The 26,146-nt window shown below is 50.8% G+C and overlaps 1 protein-coding gene across 1 annotated transcript in view; it reads left to right on the top strand.

The window, feature by feature from the left end:
- The window catches only part of Gli2 (GLI family zinc finger 2), a 227,555-nt gene that overhangs the window by 49,553 nt on the left and 151,856 nt on the right, over positions 1-26,146 (top strand). The window contains 1 exon segment of the mRNA XM_051147255.1: positions 4,082-4,266. Within this exon segment, the coding sequence (XP_051003212.1) occupies positions 4,113-4,266 (154 nt within the window). The 5' untranslated portion in view covers positions 4,082-4,112.

Below are 26,146 nucleotides of genomic sequence, written 5' to 3'. Positions count from 1 at the left end.
GCCATTCTTGGAAGGCTCCTTACCCTGTCCCATGCTGTGGTCCCCATAGCACCTGGTGAGCTTGACATTCACTGGAATGCTGTAAATGATGGGATGGAAAGCACGGCTCGTGGAAGACACCACTTACACAAGTGCAGCCGTTGTAAGGCCAGAGGCACCATGCTTGCGGCACTGTAATACCCGAGCTTTCTCGCTGCACACCAAATGCAGGGTTGGAGGTGTGTGTGTGTGTGTGTGTGTGTGTGTGTGTGTGTGTGTGATGACTCCCCAAGTGGGGAGCCAAGGTGGGCAGAGCTGGTATTCAGTGACATGGAGGATGCTGGTAACAGGCTCACAAAACTATGACCTGTTGCCCCATTCATTCCTAGAGGAGACACTGTTTCCTGGAAGGAGTTTGCTCTCAGGTCCTGGGTCTCAAACTCAGGTCCTTAGGCTTCATGGCAAAGCCTTTACCCACTGACCCCCTTTTTTTCTGGCCCTAATAAAATATTTAGCCCATAAAGTCTTGTTCTAAGTGTAGCTTAGAAATTACTTGGAGACTGACAGCCCTGCATGGACACCTCGCTCGCGGTCCTGCGCATGCTTGTCATACAAACCCCTTGAAGAGCTTTCTTGCTTGTTTGGTTTTTCTGAGACAGGGTCTTTGCGTGTGTCCCAGGCTGGCCGTGAATGCTCGGACCGCTTACTTCCAGGTGCTGGATCCATGCCTGGGTTTACGTGTGTGTTCTGCTGAGTCCTGCACTCATGGAGTGCTGGGGAAATGGCTTTGTTGGTAAAGCACTTGCCTAGCGCTGGGTTTGGATCCCAGGGCTCAGAGGCACGCCTCTGTAACCTGATACCAGACAGGGGAGTCCCTGGGGCTCCTCACCAGCAGTGTATCCAAATCTGCAAGCTCCAGGTTCAGGGAGAGACCCTGTTGCAAAACCATCAACATCAAACCACAGTAATTGAGAAAGACACCCGATGGTGACATATGGCCTCCACATGCACCGCTCCTTCCAACACATGTGAACACACGCAAACACATGCACAGTGTCTTTTTTGCATGTTTTTCAGGTTCTCCAGACCAATGTCTGCATGAGAAGTCTCACGGGGAAAGCCCATGAGGGCCCCAGAGAGCCTGAGACCTGGGTGCAGTCTCTAATGCAAAGGAGCTCTCCTCTCCAGTGCAGGCCCAGGCTCCCCTTGGTGTGGCAAATTCCTGTGGAATGCACAGGCATTTCCAGAGCTGTAAAAGAAAGTGGGGGGTCGACTTTCCTCCCCTGGGGTGTCCTGTGCTTCTCAGACCCTCCTGTGAAGAAGCTTTTGTGTAGCCTGTGGGAATCAACCTAAAGAGACCATCACTCCCCCAGCCAGCGCCTGGGAAGCCACACACAGACCCTTCCCTGCCTTTCCCAGGTGGCAGGAGTCGGGGGGGGGGGTCAGGGGGGGGCAATGACACAGGTGCAGCCTGGGGAGTAAAACTTTCTGCTGGGGACCCAGGGTGCCTGGTGTTTACCCAGAAATTGAGCTCATCCCACTAATGCCAGTGAATTATGAAGACTCTTGGCTCTCTCTCCTGCCTTCCTCTCCTGTGTGACAGAGCTAAGAGGAGGGTGGCATTGACTTGTAGGGTGAGGCAGGGGCCTGGTGGGCTGTTCTCTCAGTTACCTATGGAGGGAGGTGTCCCCTGAATCCTAGGTGCTTCTGTGTGCAGCTGTTCCTTTTACTCAGAATCTGTTGCTACAGCCTGAGCGACGAAGCCCTAAAACTTGTGTGCTTATGCCCTATTGGGGTGTCTGTCCCCCAACCCCCCCATTTCTAAGTGTCAGGTCAGACTGGAGGCCTGCTCTGCCGCCTCTGTGAGAAGTGGCCCCAGGTGGCTCATCACCCCACTGAACCCTGAGATTACCCCTCAGTGAAATTTGGGCTGGCCAGATGCTGCCACTTGTCAGAATGAGAGAGGAGTGGCCTCAGCTGCCACAGGTGAGCCTTCCTGGGTCTGCATTTCTAACAGGACCACCAGAGACGAGGAGTAGGGGAGCAATGGGGGCTCATCCCCTGCTTTCTTTCTATGCCCCCCTCCCCCTTTAGATCTCCAGGCTCATATCAGCAGGGCCTGGTCCTCTTGCTAGGAAGATAAGGTATGCACGGGGAGCCAGCCTCTCCCTCTGCTAGAGGCTTAAGCCTTGGTGGAGCAGAACCCATCAGGAGAGGGAGCACGTGGTGATTCTGTGGTTTAAGAATGTTTGCTGCTCTTTGAAAGTACCCCAGCTCAGTGCTTAGGTCCCATGCCAGGCGGCCTGTAATGCTAGCTCCAAGGGGTCTTATGCTTCTGGTCTCTGAGGACACCTGCACTCATCCTGCAAGACACATGTGCATACACATAATTAAACATATTTAAAAGGAGCCCAGCAGGACACTAGAGGAACTCTGAGGTTGGGAATGTGATCAAGCCCCAGCCCCATGAAGAGGGAGGGAATATGCTGATAACTTATTTTTATTTTATTTTTATTATTATTACTTTTGAGACAGGGTCTCTCTGCGTAACTCCAGCTGTCCTGGAACTCACTATGTAGACCAGGCTGGCCTCAGATTCCCAGAGACTGGCCTGCTCTGCCTCCTGAGGGCTGAGATTCAAGGCATGTGCCGCCTCACCCAGTTCTGGTCCACCTAGTGGGATTTAGAATCTCCCAGGAAACAATGGGCATGGTGATGTGGGGTGTCAGGTAGATTCATCTTCTGACTGATGCAGGGCTCCGGCCAGGGACTATCCAGAGCAGGGGAACCCTTGGGGAAGATGGCATCTTAATGGGGTTTTGCAGGTAAAGGAGAAGTGTATTCTTGGAGAGGTGCCACTGGCTGCTTGCTCCTGGATACAGCAATGTCTGTCACAGCCCTAATAAAGGGAAATAAGCAGTGACCTAAGAGCAGCTCAGGTGCCCTGATATGGTGGTGCTTGTGGTCAGGCTAAGGGACAATGTCAGAAAAAAGAGGTTTCAGCTCTTGGCTGGTGGCCATTCTGATAGTAGGACGCCATAGTAACAGCTTTTATTATTTTATTATTACTGTGTGCGTGTGGCTTGCATGCCATGGCAACACGCACATGCTGTCAGGACTTCGGGGAGTTGGTTTTCTCCTCCCACCTGAGCTGCACTCAGGCTGCTAGGCTGATGCAGCAAAAACAACTTTACCTGCTGAGCAATACCACTGGCTCCAAAGCAACGGATTGTAAAGAGAGCATAAGCCAGGCCAAAGGCTACACACTTGTGATGCCAGCACTCAGGAGTCAGAGGCCTTGGATACATAGTGAGCTTTAGGCCAGCCTGGGCGAGGTGAGCCCTTATAACAGTGGTCCTCAACCTTCCTAATGCTATGACCTTTTAATACAGTTCCTCATGTTGAGGTGACCTCCAAACACAAAATTATTTTATTGCTACTTTATAACTGTAATTTTGCTAATGTTACGAATCTTAACGTAAATTTCTGAGTTTTCAAATGGTCTTAGGTGACCTCTGTGAAAGGGTCATTCAAGCCTCAAGTAGGCCACGACCCATAGGTTGAGAGCCGGAACCACTGCCTTATAGCGAGAGAGGAGACAGAGGCAAAGAGAGAAAGAGAACACGTTCAAACAGTAAGTGATGACAACTAAACTCAACAAATGAACATTCAAATGAATTAACCAACGAAGGAGAGGCAGGAACCAGGCGCACTGCGGCCTTTCATGGAGAAGGGTGTTATAATTCTGTTTTTTCCCCTCTACACTTCAGGCTCTCTGTTTTGTTTCTCCAGCTCAGGTGGTTCTCTCTTCCTGGATGCTCTCGTTATTAAGAACTTGTTGTCGGGATTTTTAAAAAAAATATAGATTTAAAAGAAAATGACCAAAACGCTCTGCTGTTGTGCCTGTGGCCATCCAGAAAGCAGACCAGTCAGTTCTCAGGATGACTATGTCAAAAATTACCAAAGTCTTCCCTCCTCGTGTTAGGGGACTGAGTGCGAACTTCGTTGCTGTAGCCTGTGTGCCAGGAATCTGGGTTGGTATTTTCCAGCTGGCTTTGGGTGCGATGGTGCCATGGCTGAATGTGTTTGTCACTTCCTCCAGGGTCTGCCACCCAAGAGTATGAGCCGCTGAGATGGAGACATCTGCCCCAGCCCCTGCAGTGGAGAAGAAAGAAGCCAAGAGTGGCCTTTTGGAGGACAACAGCTTCCCCGACCCAGGGAAAAAGGCCTGTCCTCTGGCGGTGGCCGCTGCGGCAGCGGCGGCAGCAGCTGTAGCAGCCCAAGGAGGTACACTTTCTGTTTTGCACGCTTGGAGAGCAGCAGGGGTGTTTTTCACGAGGTCATTAGGATTTAATGAGTGCGCTGGCCCCTGTCATCTGGGAGGCATGCTGGGTTTATGGAGGGCAGTGCCCCTGCCCTAGGAATCCCAGGCCCCAAGAAGGTCCCTTGCAGCTTACTTTGGAGAGCTGGTTATCTCAGACTCTGGTGGCTGGGGCCTGAGCAAGAAGAGGAGGAAGGGAGGAGAAAAATACTGGGGCAGCTGCCTGGCTGCCCTGGGGTATGTTCAGCTGGCACCGGGAGGTGTATCCCGAGAGCTTCTTGCCTCTTGCTCGCTGAGGACTATTTCAGAAAGTAATTGTCTGCCAATGCCTGCTGGCTGTAATTAGAGGGTCAGGTATGGAATTTACTATCTTAGGTGGATTTCTGGCCAACTTAATTACAACAGAAGGGACTCCACGGGCCACAGTCTCTCATTTCACTGTCCCTAAGAGAGATGTTCTCCAGTTTCCATGAGTCCATGCCAGCATCCCGGTTGGGGAGTTTGGCGGGAAGGTGAGACCTCCCCTTGTCACTGGGCTGTCCATCTGGAGGCCACACAACTATTCGGCCTCAGAGTGAAGAAACAGATTTATTTTCTGTTCCTTTTAATTCAAGCACATTTAGTTATGCCCCGGTGCTTTTTTTCTTTCCCCGCCTCTCCAGGCAAAACACCCAAGGGCCCTTGTTCAAGGGCAGGGCTAAGTTTTTTTCTCTCCACCCCTGAGCTGATGCTGCATCTGTGGTCCCAGGACTGTGATGGGTGTGGCTTCGGGGATCAGGATTCGTGAGATGGAACCGCCCTTGAGTTATATCTCTTTATAAAAAAAAAAGAGTTTAGGGCCTCTTCTTAGGTTGTTCTCACGACATTTGTATTCTTTTCCCCTCCATGATTCTAAGTTGAAATTAACTATGAAGTCGTAAGTAAGAGATGTGAGGTCAACCTCGGGCACCTCAGGGGAGAGGGTTTGAGTTTGTGGACCTGGTGTGGAGGCTTACTTCTTAGATCAGGTAGGAGGAGCCACAGCCCAATGGGTCACCCAGCCAGGGAGCTCTGGATGAGAGGGGACACAGTGCAGTGCAGTCCTGAGCCAGGGCTTACCCCAGCCAGGGATGACCCCTCACATTTTCTCCCCGCTGCTTTCTTCCAGGCTGAGAGAGTTCCCAGGTACTAGCTTCCAGCATCTCCCACCTGTCCTGAGGGATCCGCCCTGACTTGGCCTATCTCTCAACACACACAGCCATTCCCGGCCCTGCCACACCAGCAGAGAGCAGGCTTAGGCAGCAATTAGACAGTAATTAGGACATGATTGAGGGGAGAGGGCCCCTGTGGCATCAGACCCAGGTGTCACTGTTGGGGCCAGTGACAGCAAATGCTTGAGGGGTTTTCCACCGGGGGAAGGCGGCAAAGCGCAGAGCACAGCCACTCCAGAGAAATGCCAGTGCCACGCTCTGCCCACTGCATGCCCTCTCAGTGCCCTTTCCTTGGGGAGCTTGGCTGATGAGGTTTAGCACAGCAGACATAGGCCAGGGGTGTGCACTAGGGAGTCAAAGCAACCTGGAGTGTCCTCTCCCGTTGACATGCGCGGTATATGCCCTCCCCCCCCCGGGGCAGGTCATCTGGAAGGATGTCCAGAAATGTGGGAAGAGGGGACACGGTGGGATCTGTCCCTGCTGAAGGGGAGGGTCAGGAAGCCCAGTGGTGCCTAAGGACACTGTTGGGACTTGGCTTTCATGTTAGCTGTAGTCCTTAAGATGTTAATACCAGGTTGGCAAGCTGCCTCTTGGGGTAAAGGTGCTTGCTGCCAACCCAGATTCCATCCGGGGGACCCACATGGTGGAAGGTGAGAACCAACTCCTGCAGGTTGTCGTCTGATCCCCCAATGCACTACTGCATGCACACATGCATCCCCCTAAATAAATAAACAAACGTAATTACAACTTGAGAAAATAGTTCAAGACCCTACTCTTGATTAATCTCTCTGTGACAGAGCAGAGGTACCAAGGAAGACACCTCTTGTGCTCAGACCTCAAGGGCCAGCATACTGCAGACCAGTGGTTCTCAACTTGTGGGTCGTGACCCTTTGGGGGGCATGTTAAACAACCTTTTCACAGGGGTCACATATCAGATATCCTATATGTCAGTTATTTACGTTATGATTTATAACAGTAGCAAAATTACAGTTATGAAGTATCAATGAAGATAATGTTATGGTCTGGGGTCACCGCAACATGAAGAACTGTATTAAAGGGTCACAGCATTGGGAAGGTCGGAAGCCAGTGCTCCAGAGCATCAGATATGGGCTAACTAGGAGTGTGCCCTATTGACTGCGAAGGTGAATATAAGCAGCAGGGACCCCACATAGGTAGCTGGCATGGACTTGCTTAGGCTACGGAAGTCGGGGTTCATCTCTGGTCCTGGCTAAGTTTCAATGCGGCAGGTGGGGGGCGGCAGGAGGGTGGAAAGGGCATCTCCAAACATAACCGGTGTAGGGAGTATGACTAGTAAGGAGTGGGGCCACAGAGGGCGCTGCTGAGAGCTGCCACATTTGCCTGGCCTCTGAGGAGTTCCACTCTCAGCCTGCAAATATACGCTGGCAGTATGTGTGTCAGTCATGAGAATACATGGGGCGACCCATGGTGGACTTCTGAGTCCACAAGGCTGAGGACTGGGGGGCTCCTAAGGTATGTTCAGATCACCTTCTCAGGGATAGGTAGATGGCTCAGTTGGTAGGATGCGCAAGCCTGAAAAATCTGGATTCCATAGCACCTGAAAAAGCTTGGTGTTGCGGTGTGTGCTTATAATCCCACAGCTAGAGGTGGGGACAGAGCTTGATGCCAGCCAGCCCAATGTGTTCAGGGAGTTTCAGGTGAAAGGGAGAGGGCACGCCTCACAAAAAGTGTGGAAAGTACCTAGGAATGACACCTGAAGTTGACGTCCTACCTCCCCCGGGTGCATGCGCGCATGCATGCATGTATGCATGTTCATGTGTGTTCATGTGTAGGTGCACGCACATACGCATGCACGCACACACACACATGCACACACACATGAGCGCATACACAGAGAGAGAGAAAGAGAGAGAGGAAGAGAGGGAGGGAGGGGGGAGGGAGGGAGGGAGGGAGGGAGAAAGAAAGAGAGAGTTAGAGTTGCAGGGTGGGTCAGCCAGGCAAGCTGTGCTGCAGTCAGGCTGGGAAAGGCTGGCTTCAGATCTGGCAGAAGGCTTCCCAAGAGCCGGAGCAGAAGCCACACTGGGTGGCTCTTTCACAGCCTCTTCGGCTGTTGAGCTAACCCTCTGGAGGCCATAAATCTTCAAAAATACATTTTGGCCCAGGGTCCCCCCCACCCTCTAATTTTTAAAATGGTGTAATTTGCAAAGCAATTTAAGTCAGATGTTTCTCGTTGCTTTCCACCAAATCTGTCCAAATGCTGTCGTATTTTTCTCGTCTGCCGTGGGTTCTTTTCCAAAAATATTTCTGAACTGCTTTGTGTGCTTCCACGGGGACTGGACCATTGTAGAAGCCTTGGGCAGCCTTGAAACTTGGAGCTGGGGTCTAATCTCACATGCCGAAATTAAGTACCCAGTCTTACAGCGATGGTCACTCTGTAAGGCAAAGTCCGTGGCCAGCCATTGTGGCCCTTCCTCTCCCACAGCATCAGCACCCCTTAGGATTTGGAAGTGTCTCCCTCTTTTTAATTGGTGCTGGGACTGGAACTGTTAGCCCCTTGCATGCTGAGTTCTCAGTCTACACTGAGCACTTTCCAAGATGCCGGAAGCGCAAATTCTTGGGTCCCATCCCAGACCTACAAAATTGGACATCTGTGGGGTCCACAGAACAGGCTCAGCTAAAACAATGCTCCTGCAGGGCTCTGATGTACTCCATATCGTTTCCCTCCCTCCCTCCCTCCCTCCCTCCTCCCCCTTTCCTTCTTTCCTGTCTCCCTTCCCTTTACCCTTCCCATAGAGCCTGGAACCCAGGAGTTCTAGTTTTAGGTTTGCTTAGTGTTGCTGCCGCCCAGCCACACCCCACCCCTGAGACTCTCAAATTCTGGTTTCCTGGGGGAAGGGGAGCCCTTCCTTGTATGACACAGTGGCTGCTCCCAGAGGATCCGCTAAAGTCTCACACCTATCCCTTGGTGCTTCACGGCTGTACAGGCACTGACTACAGTTCCCAGACGGTGGAGCCTGGCTGCCTGGACTAGTCTATGGTCTCTTGACCTCAGGAGGCCTGTGCCTCGGTTGCCTCATCTGTGAGCAGCTGTAGATGTTCCGCAGTGCTGTTGGATGCTATCTGAGTTAGACATGGGGGCATGCTTAGCAAAGAGAGGCCCAGTCAGTTTGTGTGAGGCACGAGGGATGTCTTTTCTGTGTTCCCTATTACTGTTTCTATTCTTTACTGAGACTGCCAACTCAGCTTGACCTAGAAAATGTCCTTTCCATTGGTCACCCTTGCCTTCGGGACCCACTGAGGCCCAGCAGCTTCTATATAGGAAGCCTAGCTTTCTGGCACTCTTATTCTCCAGAGCAGTACACACTGGCCCCGGTCCTGATTTACTGGGCTGCCCTAAGCAGGTCCCTTGTCTCTGGCTCAGTCGTCACCCCTATACACTGAATAGTGTTGCCAGACCCAAGGTCGCTTGAGCTAAGAGCACTGTCATAAAAAGCTGGGCTCAGGGCCTGGGCTTCATGTGTACTTCCAATAGATCTTTCCAGTGTCTCGGTGTGGTTGTCTCAGCGAGGGGCTGATGTAGCTTATCGGTAGTGTCTTTCCTAGCATGCAGGAAGTCTTGGGTACCAGGCCCAGCCCTGCATGAACCCAGCAATGGCAGCCCATGCCTGTAATCCCAGCACTCCAGAGGCAGAGTCAGGAGAGCGGGATGTTCAAGATCACAGCTTGTTTGAGGCTAGCCTCGGCTATGTGAGACTTGAGAGGAGCAGGAACACATGTCCTGTGGCCAGGCCAGCCTACCACTGTGAGGCACTAAATGGCTCTTTGTTCCTGAAGATTCTGTGCCATGTTCCCATGCTGACAACTTCCTTGTCTTGTTCACTGGCCTGGTTGGCTTTCTGGAAAGCATCTTGAGACAGTTTGGTTTGGAGTGTGTGTGTGAATCATCTCTGCCTGTCGATCTGCCTGTCCGTCTGCCTGTCCCATCTGTCTGTCTGTCTGTCTGTCTATCTATCTATCATCTTATATACTCTAGGCTGGCCTCAAACTTAGCTATGTAGCTGAGGCTGGCCTTGAACTTGTAATCTTCCTCCCTCCATCCCTAGTACTGAGATTGCAGGTATATGTCTACTTTATGCTTGGCTTTTGTGGTACTAGGGGTGGAACCAAAGTTGATGTAAATTCGGCAAGCACTCTACTAACTGAGCAGCATCCCCAGCCCACAGGAAGGCTTTTTAAGCAACTCCGATGCCCCACATTTCTCTGCATCTGCTCAGGGCTCCCACTTTACCCACCTTACCATACTTAGGGATCTGTGAGACACCCTTCGACTGACCCATTGCTCAGGGTCCCTGGTGTCTGACCTCTGTCTCTACACCCTCCACTTTCCCTGTTGGATGCCTACTGTCATTACTGTGTTCTGTTATTACTATCCGCCCCTGTCACCAGCACAACCACCATTCCGCTGACAACTGGCTGCTGAGTGACACCGTCATTCCAGGTGTGTGCCAAGTGGGCTATAGTGGACTAGCCTGAGCTGCCTGGCTGTGAAAGTCAGTTGATGCTGGCCCTGTCCTGTGGTGTCCTGTGTCCTTCAGCCCCCAGGCCTTGTGGGGAGCAGGGAACTTGCCGGGCATCCAGCTTTCCCAGCTAACCTGTCTTTCTCTGTGGGGCCACACGCAGGCTGGGGTGCACTCAGGTGTGACTAAGTGGGCAATTATTCTTACTTAAGTGATGTTCAGGATTGCTGTTGAAACTGCATGGAAGCTGGTTTTATGGCCCAGCCACATGGAACAGCTTGTTCCCATCGGAGTCTGTCCAGCGAGTACAGTGCCACTGTCCCCAGCAGCCTGGCTTGCCAGGAAGTGGAAAGGAATGTCCCCCCCAGGGGCATTTTGAATGAGTTATGGGCATTCTGGAATATAGGGATGCCTCATGTGCGGAAGGAGTGACGGAGGTTCTTCCTTATCTAAAGGAAGATTGGAACAAGCCTGGTTTGGAGTCAGGTAGGCTGGGCCTCAAACAGACATAGATCCAAACCCTGTGGATATGATTTACCCTATCCACACCTACCCATTAGCTTAATTAATTAATTAATTTAGGAGACATGGCCAGTGTTAGTTACTACACTCACTGCTGTGCCAAGACACCTGACAACAGAAGGAAGGAAGGAAGGGAGGGAGGAAAGAAGGAAGGAAGGAAGGATGGATGGGTTTTGCTTGTATTACAGTTTGAGGGGGTTTCTGCCAGTCTTTGTCCTGCAGGCCTTGACTATACTGAGTGTCTGTCTGTCTTTCCTTCCTTCCTTCCTTCCCTCCATCCCTCCTCTTCACTCTCTTCTTCCCTTCTCCTTTCCCCTTTGTCTTAGGGTTTCTTTTGCTAAGATAAAATACTGTGAAGAGAAAGCCAAGACACTTGCTACTTCCAAGCTTCAGTCTGAATCCGCATAATCACCTGTCTTAGGTTTTTTTATGTTGTGGTAAAACACCAAGACCAAAGGCAGCCCACAGGCCACAGTCCATCACTGAGGGACGTCAGGGCAGGAACTCAAGGCAGGAACCTGCAGGCAGGTACTGAAGCAGAAACCGTGGGGAAATACAGCTTACTGGCTTGTTCCCTGAGGCTGTCATATGCCATCCAGGACCACCTGCCGAGGACTGGCACCTCCCCCAGTGAGCAGCCCTCCCATATCAAGAAAATGCTGTGCGGACTTATCTATACCACAGTCTTGTAGATCAATGATTCTCAACTTTCCTAGTGCTGTGACCCTTTAATACAGTCCTTGTTTGGCAGTGACTCCCGACTCTAAAATTATTTTTGTAATTTTCCCACTGTTGTGAATCAAAATGTAACTATCTGTGTTTTCCAGTGGTCTTGGGTGAAGCCTGTGAAAGGGTTGTTTGACCACCAAAGGGGTTGTGTCCCACAGGTTAATAGTTGCTGTTATGGGCTGGAGAGATGGCTTGGGGGTTGGGAGTACTGACTGTTCTTCCAGAAGATCTGGGTTCAATTCCCAGCACCCACATGGCAGCTCACAATTGTCTGTAACTCCAAAATCTGATACCCACAGACATACATGCACATAAAATAAAAATAAATAAAATTTAAAAAAAGAATTGCTGTTATAGAGGCATTTTCTCCTTTAAGATGCCCAGATATGTCTAAGCTGGTGGTGTCAAGTTGACAAAAACTAACCAGCACAATCGACTCCTTACCTTGCCGCAAAATGTCACTTATGAAAACCACGACCTTTTCTTTTTTGCTTATCTCCATGATCTCATTATAAATATCACAATATAAACATACTATAACTTTAAAATTTTCACAGTTTTTAAAAATAATTCAATATGTTAAAAGCCCAAGTTCTTGTTAAAAACCAAACATCTCTTTAAAAGTTTAAAGTCTGTCAACTATGAACACCTGTTAAAAAAGATAGGTACCATATTTTTCTAACTCCAAGAAGGAAGAGTCCAGGCACAGTTACATTCAAATGAAAGCAACAGTGTGATGCTCAGGGTCAGAGCTCTGGGACTTAATGATCTTCTGGGCTCCAAAGGCCTTGAGCAGTTCCACTTCCCTAGCTCCATCATCTGCTGCACACATAACACATCTCTTAGGCTTAGGCTGCCTCCATCTCACAGCTGATGATGTCTCTGGTGAGAGTCCCATAGTACTGGCATCTCCAAGATGCAGGGTCTCCTGGGCTCTCTTCAGGAATCCAAACCTGCTACATGGTGCCAAACCTCAACTTCTCTCCATGACCTGTTCAATCCTGGGGCTTGTCAGCTTCAACCAAGGTGGCACCTTCACCAATGGCTGGGACATTCACCGCAGTGCCGGGACTCAGCTGCTCTCTATAACCCCTTTGTGTCTTCAAAACCAGTAGCACCTCAGAGTCCCCATAGAAACACATCGCAGAAGATTTGGCCTGAGTGATCCTGGTCTCTTCATAATCACCGCTGATTCTTCAGCCCTAGCTAATGTGTACTGATTATCCCAGTAAGGCAAACATTTCGCTTTGGTGGTTCTGGTCTCGTGTTAATCACGACTGATTCTTCAGCCCCAGTAGGTCAGAACCACAGATTCAAAATATCAAAATAATAATTCAAAAAAGAGCCTTGAACGGACTCTCAAACTTCCTCTTGAAACTTCACAAGCCCCGTCTCCATCGTCTGCGCAGCTTTCAGCTTTATTATGTGTTCCCACAACAGCTCATAAAGCTCTGACCTCTCAGTGCCTTTTCTCACCCGAAGTTCTCCCACAATCCTCCCCTAAACAGTATGGCGTCAGGTATGTCACAGCATATCCCATGAACCTGGTCCCAAGTTCCATTTTAGCTAGGGTTTCTACTGCTGTGATAAAATGCCATGACCAAAAGCAACTTTGGGGGCGGGGTTTATTTCATCTGACAACTTTGAGGTCAAACTCCATCACCAAGGGAAGTCAGAGCAGGAACCTTCAGGTAGGAGCCTTCAGGCAGGAACCTTCAAGCAGGAGCTGATGCAGAAGCCGCGGAGGAGTGCTGCTTACTGGCTTGCTCAGCTGCTTTCTTACACCATCCAGGACCATCTGTCCAGGGCTGTCACCACTCCCTGTGGTCTGGCCCTTAATCAAGAAAAGGACAAACAGACTTGCCTACAGGCCAACCTTACGAAGGCATTTTTCCAATTAAGATTCCCTCTTCCAGACTGGGCATGGTGGGGCATGTCTTTAATCCCAGGACTTGGGAGGCAGAGCAGAGAGGGCAAGTGGATCTCTGTGAGTCAGAGACCAGCTTGGTCTACAAGATAAGTTGTTGGACAGCCAGGAAACCATGTTACAAACAAACAAACAAACAAACAAACACACATACAAACATTCCCTCTTCCCAGATATGTGTGGGTTGGGCCACGTTGACAAAGCCAGCCAGCACACCTACCTGCCCCCCGCCCCCGCCCCGCCCCGCTTTTCTTCTGCTTCCTTTCATCCAAATTTACTTTTTAAAATTCTTGGCACTTTCATACATCTATACTCATATATATCTTGACTCTGTTCACTTCTGTCACCCTTTCTTGTCCTCCCTCTCCCACTGAACCCCTTCTTACTGACACGTCCCCCCCATTCATGTCTTTTTGCATGTGTGTGAACCACTGACCTTAGGGCTGCTTGCAAAGCACGAGTGGGCTTAACTGTGTTGGACTCCTCCCCAGGCAGCCGTCACCTGCTCCGTTCTTGTGTCCTAGTGTGGATGCTAAATGGATGCAGAGCTGTGCATCTTCTAAGTCATTTCTGGTTACGGAATGAGAAAAAGCTCCCAAGCTAGAACAGCTCAAACCGCTCATTGTACAGATCTGGAAACTGAGGTCCAGAGACTGGGCATGCCGGTGGTGACCTGGTCCTTTCATTAGTCCTGGAGGGGACATACTAAAAAAATCTCATGGGGTGGGACGCAGCTGTCCCCCAGCCCGGGGCCCCCAACCTCACCTTCCCAAATTGACTGTGTTTATGCGGTGAACAATTTTCTGACGTTTGGTTCTGTCAGGACTAATTTTAGCATTTCTAAAGCTTGGTGAAAATACAACCTCATTACTCCGGTGTCAGTGCGTGGTTTACTGTTCGTATATTCTGAGGTTTATCATTTTAGTCATGTTTAACACGGCCGTACCAGGCATGCTCTATTAAATCCTGTTTCTTTTACATTCCTGTCCGGAATTATTTATTCGGAACAATTTCCACCCTATCAAAAGACACAGCTAATGCTGTGTTTTAATGTGTTATTTACACACAAAATAACCTATTTACAACTCAGTGTGCGCCAGAGGGAGAATGGATGGGCCCGTTCCCTGCGTTCTGTTCTATCGGGCTTTAACAATCTGGAAAGCTAATAGAACCATTTATCATTGGTGGGGAGGGGTCGGATAATTTACTTTATGCTTGTGGCCAGGTCCCACTTGCCTCTGATCTGGGGAACATTTGGAGGATAATGAAGTCGAGCTTGGCATCTGAATGGGGTGTGAGGGTGCCCCAGATGACTTGCATGTGTTTGCAGGGTACGGCCTGGATGTGGTTGATGGAGTGACCCTGCTTCCACCCCCTAAGAGGTGACTCCAGGGCATGGCGATGAATTCCATATGGGGCATGGGGGCCAGGGCTAAGGGGGAGTCTTGATGGGAGGGGCAGTGTCTGGGCTGGGTGTCTCCAGCCGGAAAGAGAGAAGGGTGGTCCCGCTTCTTGACAACTCAGGGGCTTGGCAATAGCCAGTGGACCCACAAGACTCCATAGTGAGGCTTAGACCTAGAGGACATGCCGTAACTGAGTTTCCTGCCTGGCCCTCGGTTGTCTTTGCTTATTTATTTAATATTACCTATTCTTTCATTTATTTAATTTTATGTGGGCGCTACATGAACATACTTGTTTGTGTGTGGTGTTATGTGTACACACATTTGTGTGTATGCATCTGTGTGAGGATTGTGCATTTGTGCATGCGTGTTTACATGTGTGCATAGATCTGCTTTTACAGGTCTGCGTGTACATGTGTGCAGATGGGGTGCACATGCTTATGGAAACCCGAGGTTGACACCCAGGTGGCTTTCCTCTATTGCTTTTCACTTTAGCTTTCTGAGACTTCTCTTCTAACTGAATTTGGAGCTCACTGACTCAGTGAGACCAGCTGAGCATCTGGCCCCAAGAATCTTCCTGCCTCTGCCTCCCCAGTGCTGGGATGACCAGCGCATGCGTGCTAGCTTTTCTGTGGTTGCTGAGCATGGAACTTGGACCCCTTGCTTGTGAGGCAAACGCTAAACTGCTGCCTCATCTCTCCAGCCCCTGGGTGGCCTTTGAATGGATACTGATGGATGAGTGAGTCCATCCATGCCTATTCCTGAGGATCAAGGTGGAGGGCAGGAATCTGCCCCCAAGAACTTGTGGTATCCTGAAAGGCAAGATTCCCCTTTATCTGGCAGGTGTGGCCATCACCCATTCCAGTGTGGCCTTGGAAAACACCAAGAAGGCTCGGGGGACACTTGTCACCTGCTGACCCCTACCCATGCACTCTTTGTTTAGTTTTCCCCTATGGGAGGCCTATACACTCAGACCAGTTTGAGGGGTATGGGGCCACTATGGCATTGATCTTGATTGTCGACTTGACAAGACTAGGACCATCTAGGAGACAAGTCTCTGGGCATGTCTGTGGAAGAGTGTCCGTGTCGAGTTAAGTGAGGTGGGAAGACCCACCCTAAATGTACATATCCCCATTTCATGGGCTGGAGTTCTCCAGCTCCAGCGTGCACTGTTGTCCACTTCCTGTGGCTCCATTGTGACCAGCCACCACAGTGCTTCTACCGCTGTGCTTTCCCACCATGATGGGCTTTACCTTACATTACCTTCATTGGGTGTTTGGTTAGAGACACAAGGAACAGGGAGTTTATGAAGTATGGCATGGCCATGCTCCTTGAGGGACTCTGCAGCTGGGAGCCAAGGCTCGAACCTTTTCCCTGACCTTCTACCTTGGGAACCTGCCATCTTCACCTCAGACACAGCCATCTGCTACTCGGAGGGCCAGGATTACAAACAAGGAGGATAAAGTGTCCAGGCAGCCCCCGGCACACGGCAGGCATGCACTAGACAGCAGTTGCTCTGTGATTATTAATTCAAGACTGGTTTCCTCAGAGTAGCACGTGTGTTACTGATGAATATTTGAGAGAGTGAATGAGGCTGAGTCTTTGTAGCGAGCGGCAGTTCACACGTGATGCAACCCAAGGAACAGCGTGGGTGAAAAGTCCTGGGGTCTGCATGTGCGGCAGTGTCTGAGGCCAAAGTGCCCAATAAAGAAGCTGGCTTCCCAGCCCTGCTGTAAGGGCTCTTGTCACTCCTGACCCTGACATACGCTTGTGTCTGAGGCTGTATCTAGTGGCCCTTCCTGGATATATCTTCCAGCTGGGGCCAGCTGGCCCTCTCTGCCTCCTCCTACGGCTGTAGAGAGCTATCCCTAAGCAGTTGTCCTGAGCTGACTTCCTGTGACCACGTCCCAGCAGGCTCTCCTTGCTTGTAGGTGATGATGACACAGTTGTGTTTGGGGGTTGAGGATTGGGAAGTCTGTGGCCCTCGCAGTGTGTGTTCCTCTGCCACCTGACCCCTCCCCTTGTTTCAGAGTCAACATTTGAGCTAAGCATATCCGGCCCCTCAACCTGTTGGGCCCACAAGCACCCCAGCAGAACTATGGATGTGATCTAACACTATATTGTAACTTAAGATATTGAGCTTTGGTTTATTTGCTGTTGTTGTTGTTTTATGATTTTGTTTGTTGTGTGGCTTGATTGCACAGTATGAACTTTGTAGGTGACAGTGAAGTGGGTGTGTGAGATTTGAACTTAGGTCCTCATACATATGCAGCAAGCATCCTTGCTGGAAGAGCCATTTCCTAGCTTGCCCCTCCCCCTTCCTCTACCGGGCCTTTTAGAATGAACGAGACCCCAGATAGCCCAGTTCTGGGGGAGGACAAGCCTGATTTATAAGCAGTCACAGAAAATATACATGGGGGAGATAGACACGTGATGCAGCCATTGTAAAGATAAGTAACGGCAGTTTCCAAGCCACTTAAACCCTTACCTTTGGGGTATGAAGGGGTCTCTGCAGACAGTAAGTCTTTACCGAGAAATGTTTACTCATAAACGGACACCGGGAAGTCAAGGAAAGAAAGCACCCAGCCTTTTATGGAGCCACAGCAGCCTCTCCGTCACAGGAGCTGCAAATCACTTTCCCACCGTCCATCCGTCCTGTCTCAAAGTTGGGGGTGGATCAAGAACCGATCCGAACTTACTACCCTCCAGACAGCGATACGTTCGCCTTCCCACTCCTTTCCCCCCATGCATGGATCGCGTTGCCCGCATCTCTAACTCAGCTGTCTGCTGTGGCTCCCAGGTGTCTTAGTTCTTTGGTTCCAGTGTCACCAACCTATGACTTCAAGCCACTTATTGCCCTTCCAACAGAGTTTCTTGTTGCATGTGTGTCACGGGTGCATGAGGGTGCATGTGTGCACTCACACGTTTGAAGCCGAGAGCTTGACACTGGGTGTCTTCCTCTCTCTGAAACTGGAGCTCACTCATCTGGAGAGGCTGGCTGGCCACCAAGCCCCAGGGATCCTCCTGTTTCCACCTTGCCAGGACTGGGATTATAAGTGCATGCCGGCATGCCTGGATTTTTATGTGCGAGCTGGGGATTGAACTCGGGTCTTCAAGTTTGCTCATTGGGCATTTTACCCACTGAGCCATCTCCTTAAGCCCCCAAATGGCCCTCTTGCTACCTCTGCACCTTTTCATAGCTTTCCCCAAATGTCTTTTGGTTCTCTGTTCCTGGGAGAGCTGTCAGACACCCTCTCCGTATTACTGAACTTGGCATCATGGGTGCAGACTTTATCTCTCCTCCCAACGTAGCTACACTGGATAAATCGCCCTTTTCTGTTTTGACTATATTTGGCTGTTTTAATAGGCTTCCCCAGGACAGATGGCAAACTTGGCTTCAAGGATAAGCTGGGGTCCATGAAGACTCTCTCTACCCTGGGTCTCCCTAGTACCTTCCTGGGGGTCTTCTCAGTGCTTCCCAGTGGTTCCCCCAGATCAGTGATTCTCAACCTGTGAGTCACGACCCCCTTGGGGATCGAATGACCCCATACCATCAGAAAACACAGATACTTACATTACGATTCATAACAGTAGCAAAATTACAGTTAGGAAGTAGCAATGAAAATAATTTTATGGTTGGGGACCACCACAGTATGAGGAACTGTTTAAAGGGGGGTCAGCATTAGGAAAGTTGGGAACCACTGTCCTAGAGCCTTTCCAGGATCTCCCAGTGGCCTCTCTGGGGTCTCTTGCTATGCTCTTTACACTATGGTCTCACACTCCACTGCTGGACATTGCTGTTTGAGCTTCCCGTCGCCCCACCCACACCTTATTCCTTTAGGATAAACCGATCACTCATCCCAATGATTCCCTGAAGTCCCGGAGGGCCAGTGGAATAGCCTGCCATTCCCTCTCTTCACATTTTCATTGGCCATTTCCTCCCCCTTCCCTATGGCACCTCCCCCTTCAGCCCACTCTCCCTCTTCTGTGAGTCTGAGGGCTCCGAGCAGAGGGCTCTGTCCTGGGCCCCTTCTCTTTTTGGAAACCCTGCCACAGACCTTTGATACACACCTGCTCTTCTGGATACCCGAGGCCCTCATCTGTCTGACCGCCCACCCTCCCCCCATCCCATCCCATGCCCCCATCCCATCCTCCACCCTCATCCCCTTCACCCCACCCCCATCCTTGTCCCCATCGCCCTTGGCCTGTGGCTGTATCCTAATCTTTTCGTTTCAGCATCCTTGTAAGGGGGTGGGATCACCAGTCACTCTGAAGGCCATAGAGTCCCGTGCTCCAAGCAACCCCAGGCCCATCATAGACCCACCTCTCACTTCCTGTAGACTAGTCTTCTGATAGTTGGATGCCTGGGGCAGGAGAGATCCACTTTTTTGAGGGGATGGTAATGCACCCCTGTAAGCTTAAGTATGTTTATGTGTGTCTGTACTAGTCAGGGTTCTTCCTCTAAGGAACAGACGAATAAAATGAACGAATATATATGTATTATTAGAGTGGCTTACAGGCGGTGGTCCAAGTAGCCCAACATTAGCTGTCTCTTGACAGAAAGGCCAAGGATCCGTTAGGTGCTCAGTCCACGAGACTGGGCGTCTGAGTGGTCCCAGTCTGGCGCTAGGGTCCCAGGGAGGTCCTAGAAAGCTGAGGCTCTTCAGTCTACTTAGGAATTCTGAGGAAGTAACTTCTCACACCAGTGAAGGAATGCCCCAGGAACAGGATAGATGAACTTGGCAGTGAGAGTCAGGGCAGGCAGGCAAAAAGCAAATGCTTTCTTCTCGTCCTTTTCTGTGGGCTGCCAACAGAAGGTGTGGCCCGGATTTAAGATAGGTCTTCTCACCTCAGATGATCAGATTTAGGGTGGGTCTCCCACCACAAATGATCTGACCAAGAAAAATCCCTCACAGGTGTGCCCAGCTGCCTGGGTTTTAGTTAATTTCAGATGTTGTCGGTTGACAACCAAGACTAGTTATCACAGAGCTGGGGGGACTCTGCCCTGACAATGACAAACTAAACAGGACTTTGGGATAATGGACAATTTAGGGAGTTTAGTTTTTCATTCAAGATAGAGAGTCGTTTCTGCCTCCTTGGGAGGCTGGCATGGAGTGTGGAGGTGGCAGGGGTCTGGTATAGAGCTCAGGGGCTCAATGCACTGACCTCTCTGCTTGCTGGGCCCAAAGGAGGCTCTGTTGGTATACTCAGCTGGCCGGACTAGGCCCTGGCATCCTTACTTACAGTACAGGGCTGAGGGCACAGGCAGGCAGAGAGAAAGTTTGGGCCTCTGACTATAGGACCTGCAACTCCTATCTTCCTTCTCAAACTTACCTGACACCCAACCCTGGGCTTCTAACAGTCCTAGAAAGAATGAAGGTATCCCAAAGAGAGATTTGTGTCCTCTTTGGCTGCCAGATTATTCAAATGAAGGACCCCAAATAATTGGAACCTCGCCCCTAAGTTTCATGGTGGGATAAGGAAAAGGCCAGTGCCAGCCAGAGGACTACTTTGCCTCCCAGGAAGAGATTTCACACAGCTCTGACAGCTTGTGCAAAACAGGGTAGACTGGAGCTGAGACAGAGCCACCAGTGGGCAGAACCACACTTGGAGTAGGGCTATTTATTTAGATAAGCACATTTCTGGCTCTCTATTTAAACCTGGAACCTCATTTCAGGATGCCCCAAAATGGACCTCAGCAGTGTCCCTGGACCTCTTTGTTCCTCTTCCCTAAGTGACCACGGAGGCTCACTCGCCTTTCTTGTCTTTTCACCATTACTGCTCTGTTTAATTGGCCTACTGAGGACAGGTGGCCCAGCCTGGCTTGTTAGGGCTACCAGGGCCCGGCCTCTGTCCCTAACAGCCCCTTATAAGGAGCTTGCTCAGTCCTAGCAGATAGGAGCTAACGGTACCCTCTGCCTTCCACGTCTCCCCATCGATGCTCTGCCTCCTCCCATTCCCTGGCTCCTTCCAGGCCAGATCTGATTTGTCAACTGTGCTTAATTCAGAAGGCGGTTGTGGAAGGTTCCTGGTTAGCATGCTGCCAAGGCCACCCAGTTACTAAGTGCTTTAGTCTGGATTTGAACTTGAGTCGGCCTGAACCCTCTAGGGAATGCCTTCTTCCTTCAGGCCCCACTGACATCCTACTTCTTTTATTATTTGTTTGTTTGTTTGTTTTTGGCGTCCTTCTCACGGCAACAACCTGCTTTTGTAAAGTGGCCATGAGCCCTGCCCACTGTTACTTCCTCTTTACCTGTGTGCTGGTGGTTGCTGGGTGAGGTGCCCTGAGTAAGGCCTAGGTCATTGTCCTATTATTCAAGGCCCTTGAGGTAAGAAATTTAGGGCCCCAGAGTTGTTTCTTGTCTGTTTTAATTAATAAAATCAATTAATGAATTGATGGGGGATGGCACAGGTGCATGCCATGGCATGCTCCTGGTGGTCAGAGAACAAGTCTCAGGGATTGTTTTTCTCCTTCCACCATGCCTGTGGGTCCTGGGATGAACTTAGGTCAGTAAACTTAGGAGCAAGTGCCTTTATTCTGTCAACCATCTTGTCAACCGTGTGAGTATGAGTCAGTGTGTGTGCACGTGTGCATGTGCGTGCTGTGTGTGTGTGTGTGTGTGTGTGTGTGTGTGTGTGTGTGTGTGTGTTGCATGCTTGTGTGGCTAAACGGGCTGGCCTACCAGAGAAGCCAGCTCTGGGCTTGCAGGCATCTTCTGCCATGCTCTGCTGTGTAAGTCTCCTCTACTGGCGTGGCCTGCTGGAACGCAGCATGGATATTTGGCCGCCCCAGAAGGGCGATTCTCTTGCCTCACCCTTGGAATGCTGGGATTATAGGCATGCGTCCCACACCTGTTCTCTTTCTCCTCCTCCCCCCAGGGGTGTGTTCGGAGGCACCAAGAAGCTCCTCAATTGGAAATTGCTTTTAGAGCGGAGTGACCTTCAGGGGGTGTTTTTCTCCTTGAGAATTGTGAGGTGTGAAGGACAGAGATTGTTTTACATTCTCTGTCTGCCTCTCTTCTTCTGTCTTTGTCTTTTTATTTCTATTATTTTATTATTATTATTATTATTTTATTTTTGGCCAATAGCTGAACTTCAGTGGTAGGCACAGAGAACCCCATGTTGTGACCTTTACTCCCAATGCTAACCAACCTGAGATGTTTGCACCAGACTTCCATAGTGACTATATTCATTATTGTTAGCCGGCAAGCCGTGGTGTGTGTGTGTGTGTGTGTGTGTGTGTGTGTGTGTTTTGTTGTTGTTGTTGTGTCTCCACCTCTCAGTGAGCCTGTGAGCTGGAAGGAGAGATCGGGAAGCATAGGGCTAGGGCTTCAGCATGAAGTGCTCTAAGAGTCATTTCCGGCTGCTGCTGCTTCCCATTCCTGGGGGGAAGAGAGGGCTTCTGGAATAGTAGACCTGTCTGGAGTCTTGAGCATGAGGAGGAGTTTGTCTTAGTTTGCATTTCTGTTGCTGTGATACAATGCCGTGACCAAAAGCAACTTGGGGAGGAAAGGCTTCGTTTTAGGCCGCAGTCCATCACTGAGGGAAGTAGGGCCACAAACTGAGGCAGAGGCCGTGACAGAACATTGAGCACTGGCTTGCTCTTCATGGCTTGCTCATTTTGCTTTCATAGACACCCCAGGACCTCCCACTCAGGGATAACATTGCCCGCTGGGAACTGGGCCCTCCCACATCAATCATTCATCAAGAAAATGTCCCGCTGGGTTGCCTCCAGGCCACGCCTATGGAGGAACCCAACCAGGACAGAGTTCGTTAGGCTGAAAGTGGAACACAGAACTACTGCACGTGGGCATCGGCAGAGAGCTTGGGGGCAGTGGAGACTGTTTTGCTGGAGTGGCTGGCAAGAAAAGTCTAGGCCCGACCCTTTCAGTCTTCTAGAGTTGTTCTGGGTTCTCTTTGGCTCCTTTATAATCCAGACATCAGAGTGAGTGTGGATCTGGGTCAGTCCTCGTCCTCATCTCATGCCTCAAACTGTCCACAGTTGATTCTGCCGAGCAGCCTTCAGCTGTATGTGCAGTGAGCCATTCACTGGGGGGCCCCTGCTAGGGAGACCGTGTGTTTTCAGCCTGGTTGCCTGCCAAACTCCCTGGAAGCCGAGAGGGTTAAAGCACCAAGCCAGCTGGTGAGCATTAGTTTCCCTCTGTGTCACATCACAGGCTGATGGAGAGGCAGAGAGTGAGCTGGTGGCCGGCGTCTTCAGAGGGAGCTGCCTTTGGCTATCCCAGTGGGGGACAAGGACTGGTACCCTGCCTGCAACGCCAGGTAGGAAGGCAGTGGATGTAGTGTCTGATGGTAGTGGAGATGTGGCATCACATGGTGTGTGTGTGTGTGTGTGTGTGTGTACACGCGTGGTTCTCTTTGAAAGAGTTCTGTGCTGGCCAGAACTTCATGGAAAAAGAAAGGGTGTGGGGGCTAGAGAGAAGAGAGAAGAGCAGCTCTCCCCCGGATAGTGGGGAAAGGCTGACTTTTCCTTAAGCCTTCAAGTGTCCTAACTGCTAGGGATAGCCCCCTCTAAGGTGGTACCCCCCTTTCCCAGGGCATGCAAGTCCCTAGAGGCCAGGCAACAATTTGCTGAGGTGGCTTAAGTACATGTTTTCTCCATCTGTTTTTGTGACCAAGAAGGCGTTTCAAAGGGGTTGCCATGTGCCGAGTCAGTAGCTAGTGTGTGGCCGCCCTGTGGTTTCAGATGGCTCGCCAAAACCAACCCCCCTCCACCCCCAACCCCCCCACCCCCAGAGAAATGCGACAAGGCCTTTCAGGGTCCGAAGCAGCACCCTTAGAGTGACCTGCTCCTGCAGGGCTGGCCAGGCTGTTTTACTGTGGCTCACTCATGCCTTGGCCACGGTGTGCAATGGGGACAGTGTTGTGGGAAGGACTTCTGAGCAGAGGTTACAGAAGTGCAGGTGGGCAGGGTGTCCCCTGGGCTTTGTGGATGGAATTAAGAAGCAAGGCTTGGGATGAGTGTTTTCCTAGTTTGTTTGGAGCTGGGGGGGGGGCAGGGGGAGGGTGGGGATGTCCAAATTAGGAAAAGGCTTGTGGCTTAGCAGAGCAGCCTGAAGAGGAGGGTGGCTAGTGTGGACTGTGAGGTCCCAGCATCACTCCTGGCCAACGAGGAGGGGCAGGAGGGAGGGTCTCACTCTGGCCTGGGTGCTCGGGGTCCGACCTACGGGGGATAGGGCTGGAGCTCAAACACACTAGGCAGGCAACTGAACTTAGGCCCAACATGCACTTTTTCCAACTAATGGAGGAATGGGGGGCGGGGGTGGGGTGGGGAGGGCAGTGGAGCTACTTAGAGATGTTAGGTCATCACCTTGGGAACAACGTCGCTCCACTTTGCCCCAGCCAGCCCTTTGTGAGGTTGTCTGAGCCAACACTGTCTCCCAGAAGTGAATGCGATGTCCTTGTTATAGACGGCAAAGCTGAGCTGACCAGGCTGGCCCACCCGACTGGGCGGCACTGCTGTTGGGAGTCACAGTTGAATTTCACTGTGCTCAGCCAGCCTTTTGCTTGGCTTGGGCCACCTTCCGTCCTATGCAGTAGGTGTTCCTGTAAGCCTTTGACTCCACGGGGTCAGGGCACAGTGGCCTGGGCAGCAGCTGGTCGTTCATGGGCTTTTGCTGGGTCCCATGTCTTTCTCTGCCTTGGAGACAAGGCTTTGATGGCTAAGACCTGGGCAGTGAGCCAAGTCCATGTTCTCACTATGCCTGTGATGTCTGGACAAAAAAAATCAGTGTCCTGTCCCAAAGCAGGGCGAAGGGATTATTTCAGGGGACAAACTGAGCTACTGGCAGTGGGGGCACTTCCAGCCGTGCTCAGAGGGCCACAAGGTCAAGGAGACTGTGACTGTGATGGTCAAAGCCAATTTTAACAGGCTCTGGGATCTCCCAGGAGACACACCTTTGGGCACGTCTGTGCAGGGGTTCAGATTAGCTTAATCAATGTGGGAAGACCCAATTTGCCTGTGGGTAACATCATCCCATGGACTGGAGTCATGGACTAAATAGAACAAAGAAATAGAGCTAGAACAAGCATCCAGCACTCTCTGCTTGGGACCAGCTGCCTCACGCTCCTGCAGCCATGCCTTCTCCACCATGATGGACTGTGAACCCTCAGACTGTGAGCCAAAGCAAACCCTCTGTCTCTCAAGCTGAGTTTGTCAGGTATTTCACTGCAGGACCAAGAAAAGTAACCGATCCAGTGGGTAAGAATGGTCTCAGCCCCCCTGTCCCTGGTGGCCTGCCACAGACATTCTGCCCAGCACAGCAGGTGCTCAGGACAGCCCACCCAAGGGGTCTCAGTTATGACAAGAGACCAAAGGGCATCAGAGTCTTTTTAGAATAGTATTAGGTAAGGTTGACCTTGTTGTTGCAAAGGTCTGTGAACCCAGATGCCTGACAGCTTCTCGTGGGAAGCTGCTTCTGTTAATACCAGGACACCCCACCCCGCCCCACATTCAGTCCTTAATGAAAGCTCATAAGGGCAGCATCTTCAAACCACATGCCGACTTTCTGTTCATTGAAGTGGTTAAAAAGTGAATGGGAGCTGAGAGTGTAGAACACTTGCCTGGTGTGTAAGAAGCTCCAAGTCCCATCCCCAGCAACCCATAAATCAGGGAGGGTGGCACATACCTGTAATTCTCTCACTCGCAGGGTGGAGGCAGGAGGGTCAGGAGTTTGAGGTCATCCTTGGCTTCGTAGCAAATTTGAGTCTAGCCTACGCTGCACCAGACCCTGTCTCGACAACAGCAAAAACATGGATGAATGCAACAGAGCAGAGTGCATCCTCAGGGTGACCCATCTTTCTTCCTTCCAAGGGTGAGCGTCATAACCCAGAGTACATTTCCTTCCAGCCTTTCCTTCCTCTCCTACCTCATTTCCTCCCTCCCGTTCTGCCGACTTCCTTCCCTTCTCCCTACTTCCCCTCTTCCCTTCTCCTCTTTCTTCTGCCCTTTTAAATCTCTCTGCCCAGTGTGGTGGCACACGCCTTTAATCCCAGCACTTGAGAGGCAGAGGCAGGTGGATCACTGTGAGTTCGAGGACAGCCTGGTTTACAGAGCGAGTCCAGGATAGCCAAGGCTACACAGAGACACCCTGTCTCGAAAAACCAAAAACCAAAACCAAAAACCAAAACCAAAACAAAAAACAAAATACTCTCTGTAGTGAGGATGACCTTAAATTCTTAATCCCCCACCTCCATCACACAGGTGCTGGGTTTTCCTTCTGTCTAGGGCTTGCCTTTTCCAGCATAGCTCTGAAATTGAAAACAAAAATACACACACAAAAAAATGTTAACTCCCACGCTGTTGGAATTTACAGCTCAGCAGTCTTCATCCAGGTCTCCTGTCCAGCCTTCCCTTATTTCCCTAGCGGAGATGTTCATAGTACGGCCCAGGGATGGTGGATCCCAGAGGCTCTTGTTTGAGAAGCTGGGTGGGTGTCAGGGGCAGAGTCCATGATGAGAGACAAATGCAGGGTAGATGACATCCAAACACGTAGGAAGGCCAGTGGTCACACACCACTTCTAGTCCCGGCCACAACAAGCTCTGCAGGGATGCCCTCCCA

The sequence above is a fragment of the Acomys russatus genome, chromosome 6, assembly GCF_903995435.1.
Source record: "Acomys russatus chromosome 6, mAcoRus1.1, whole genome shotgun sequence".
NCBI classification, from domain to species: Eukaryota; Metazoa; Chordata; class Mammalia; order Rodentia; family Muridae; genus Acomys; species Acomys russatus.
Note: the sequence above shows the minus strand (reverse complement) of the source record. Positions and strands in the feature narration are given on the sequence as shown.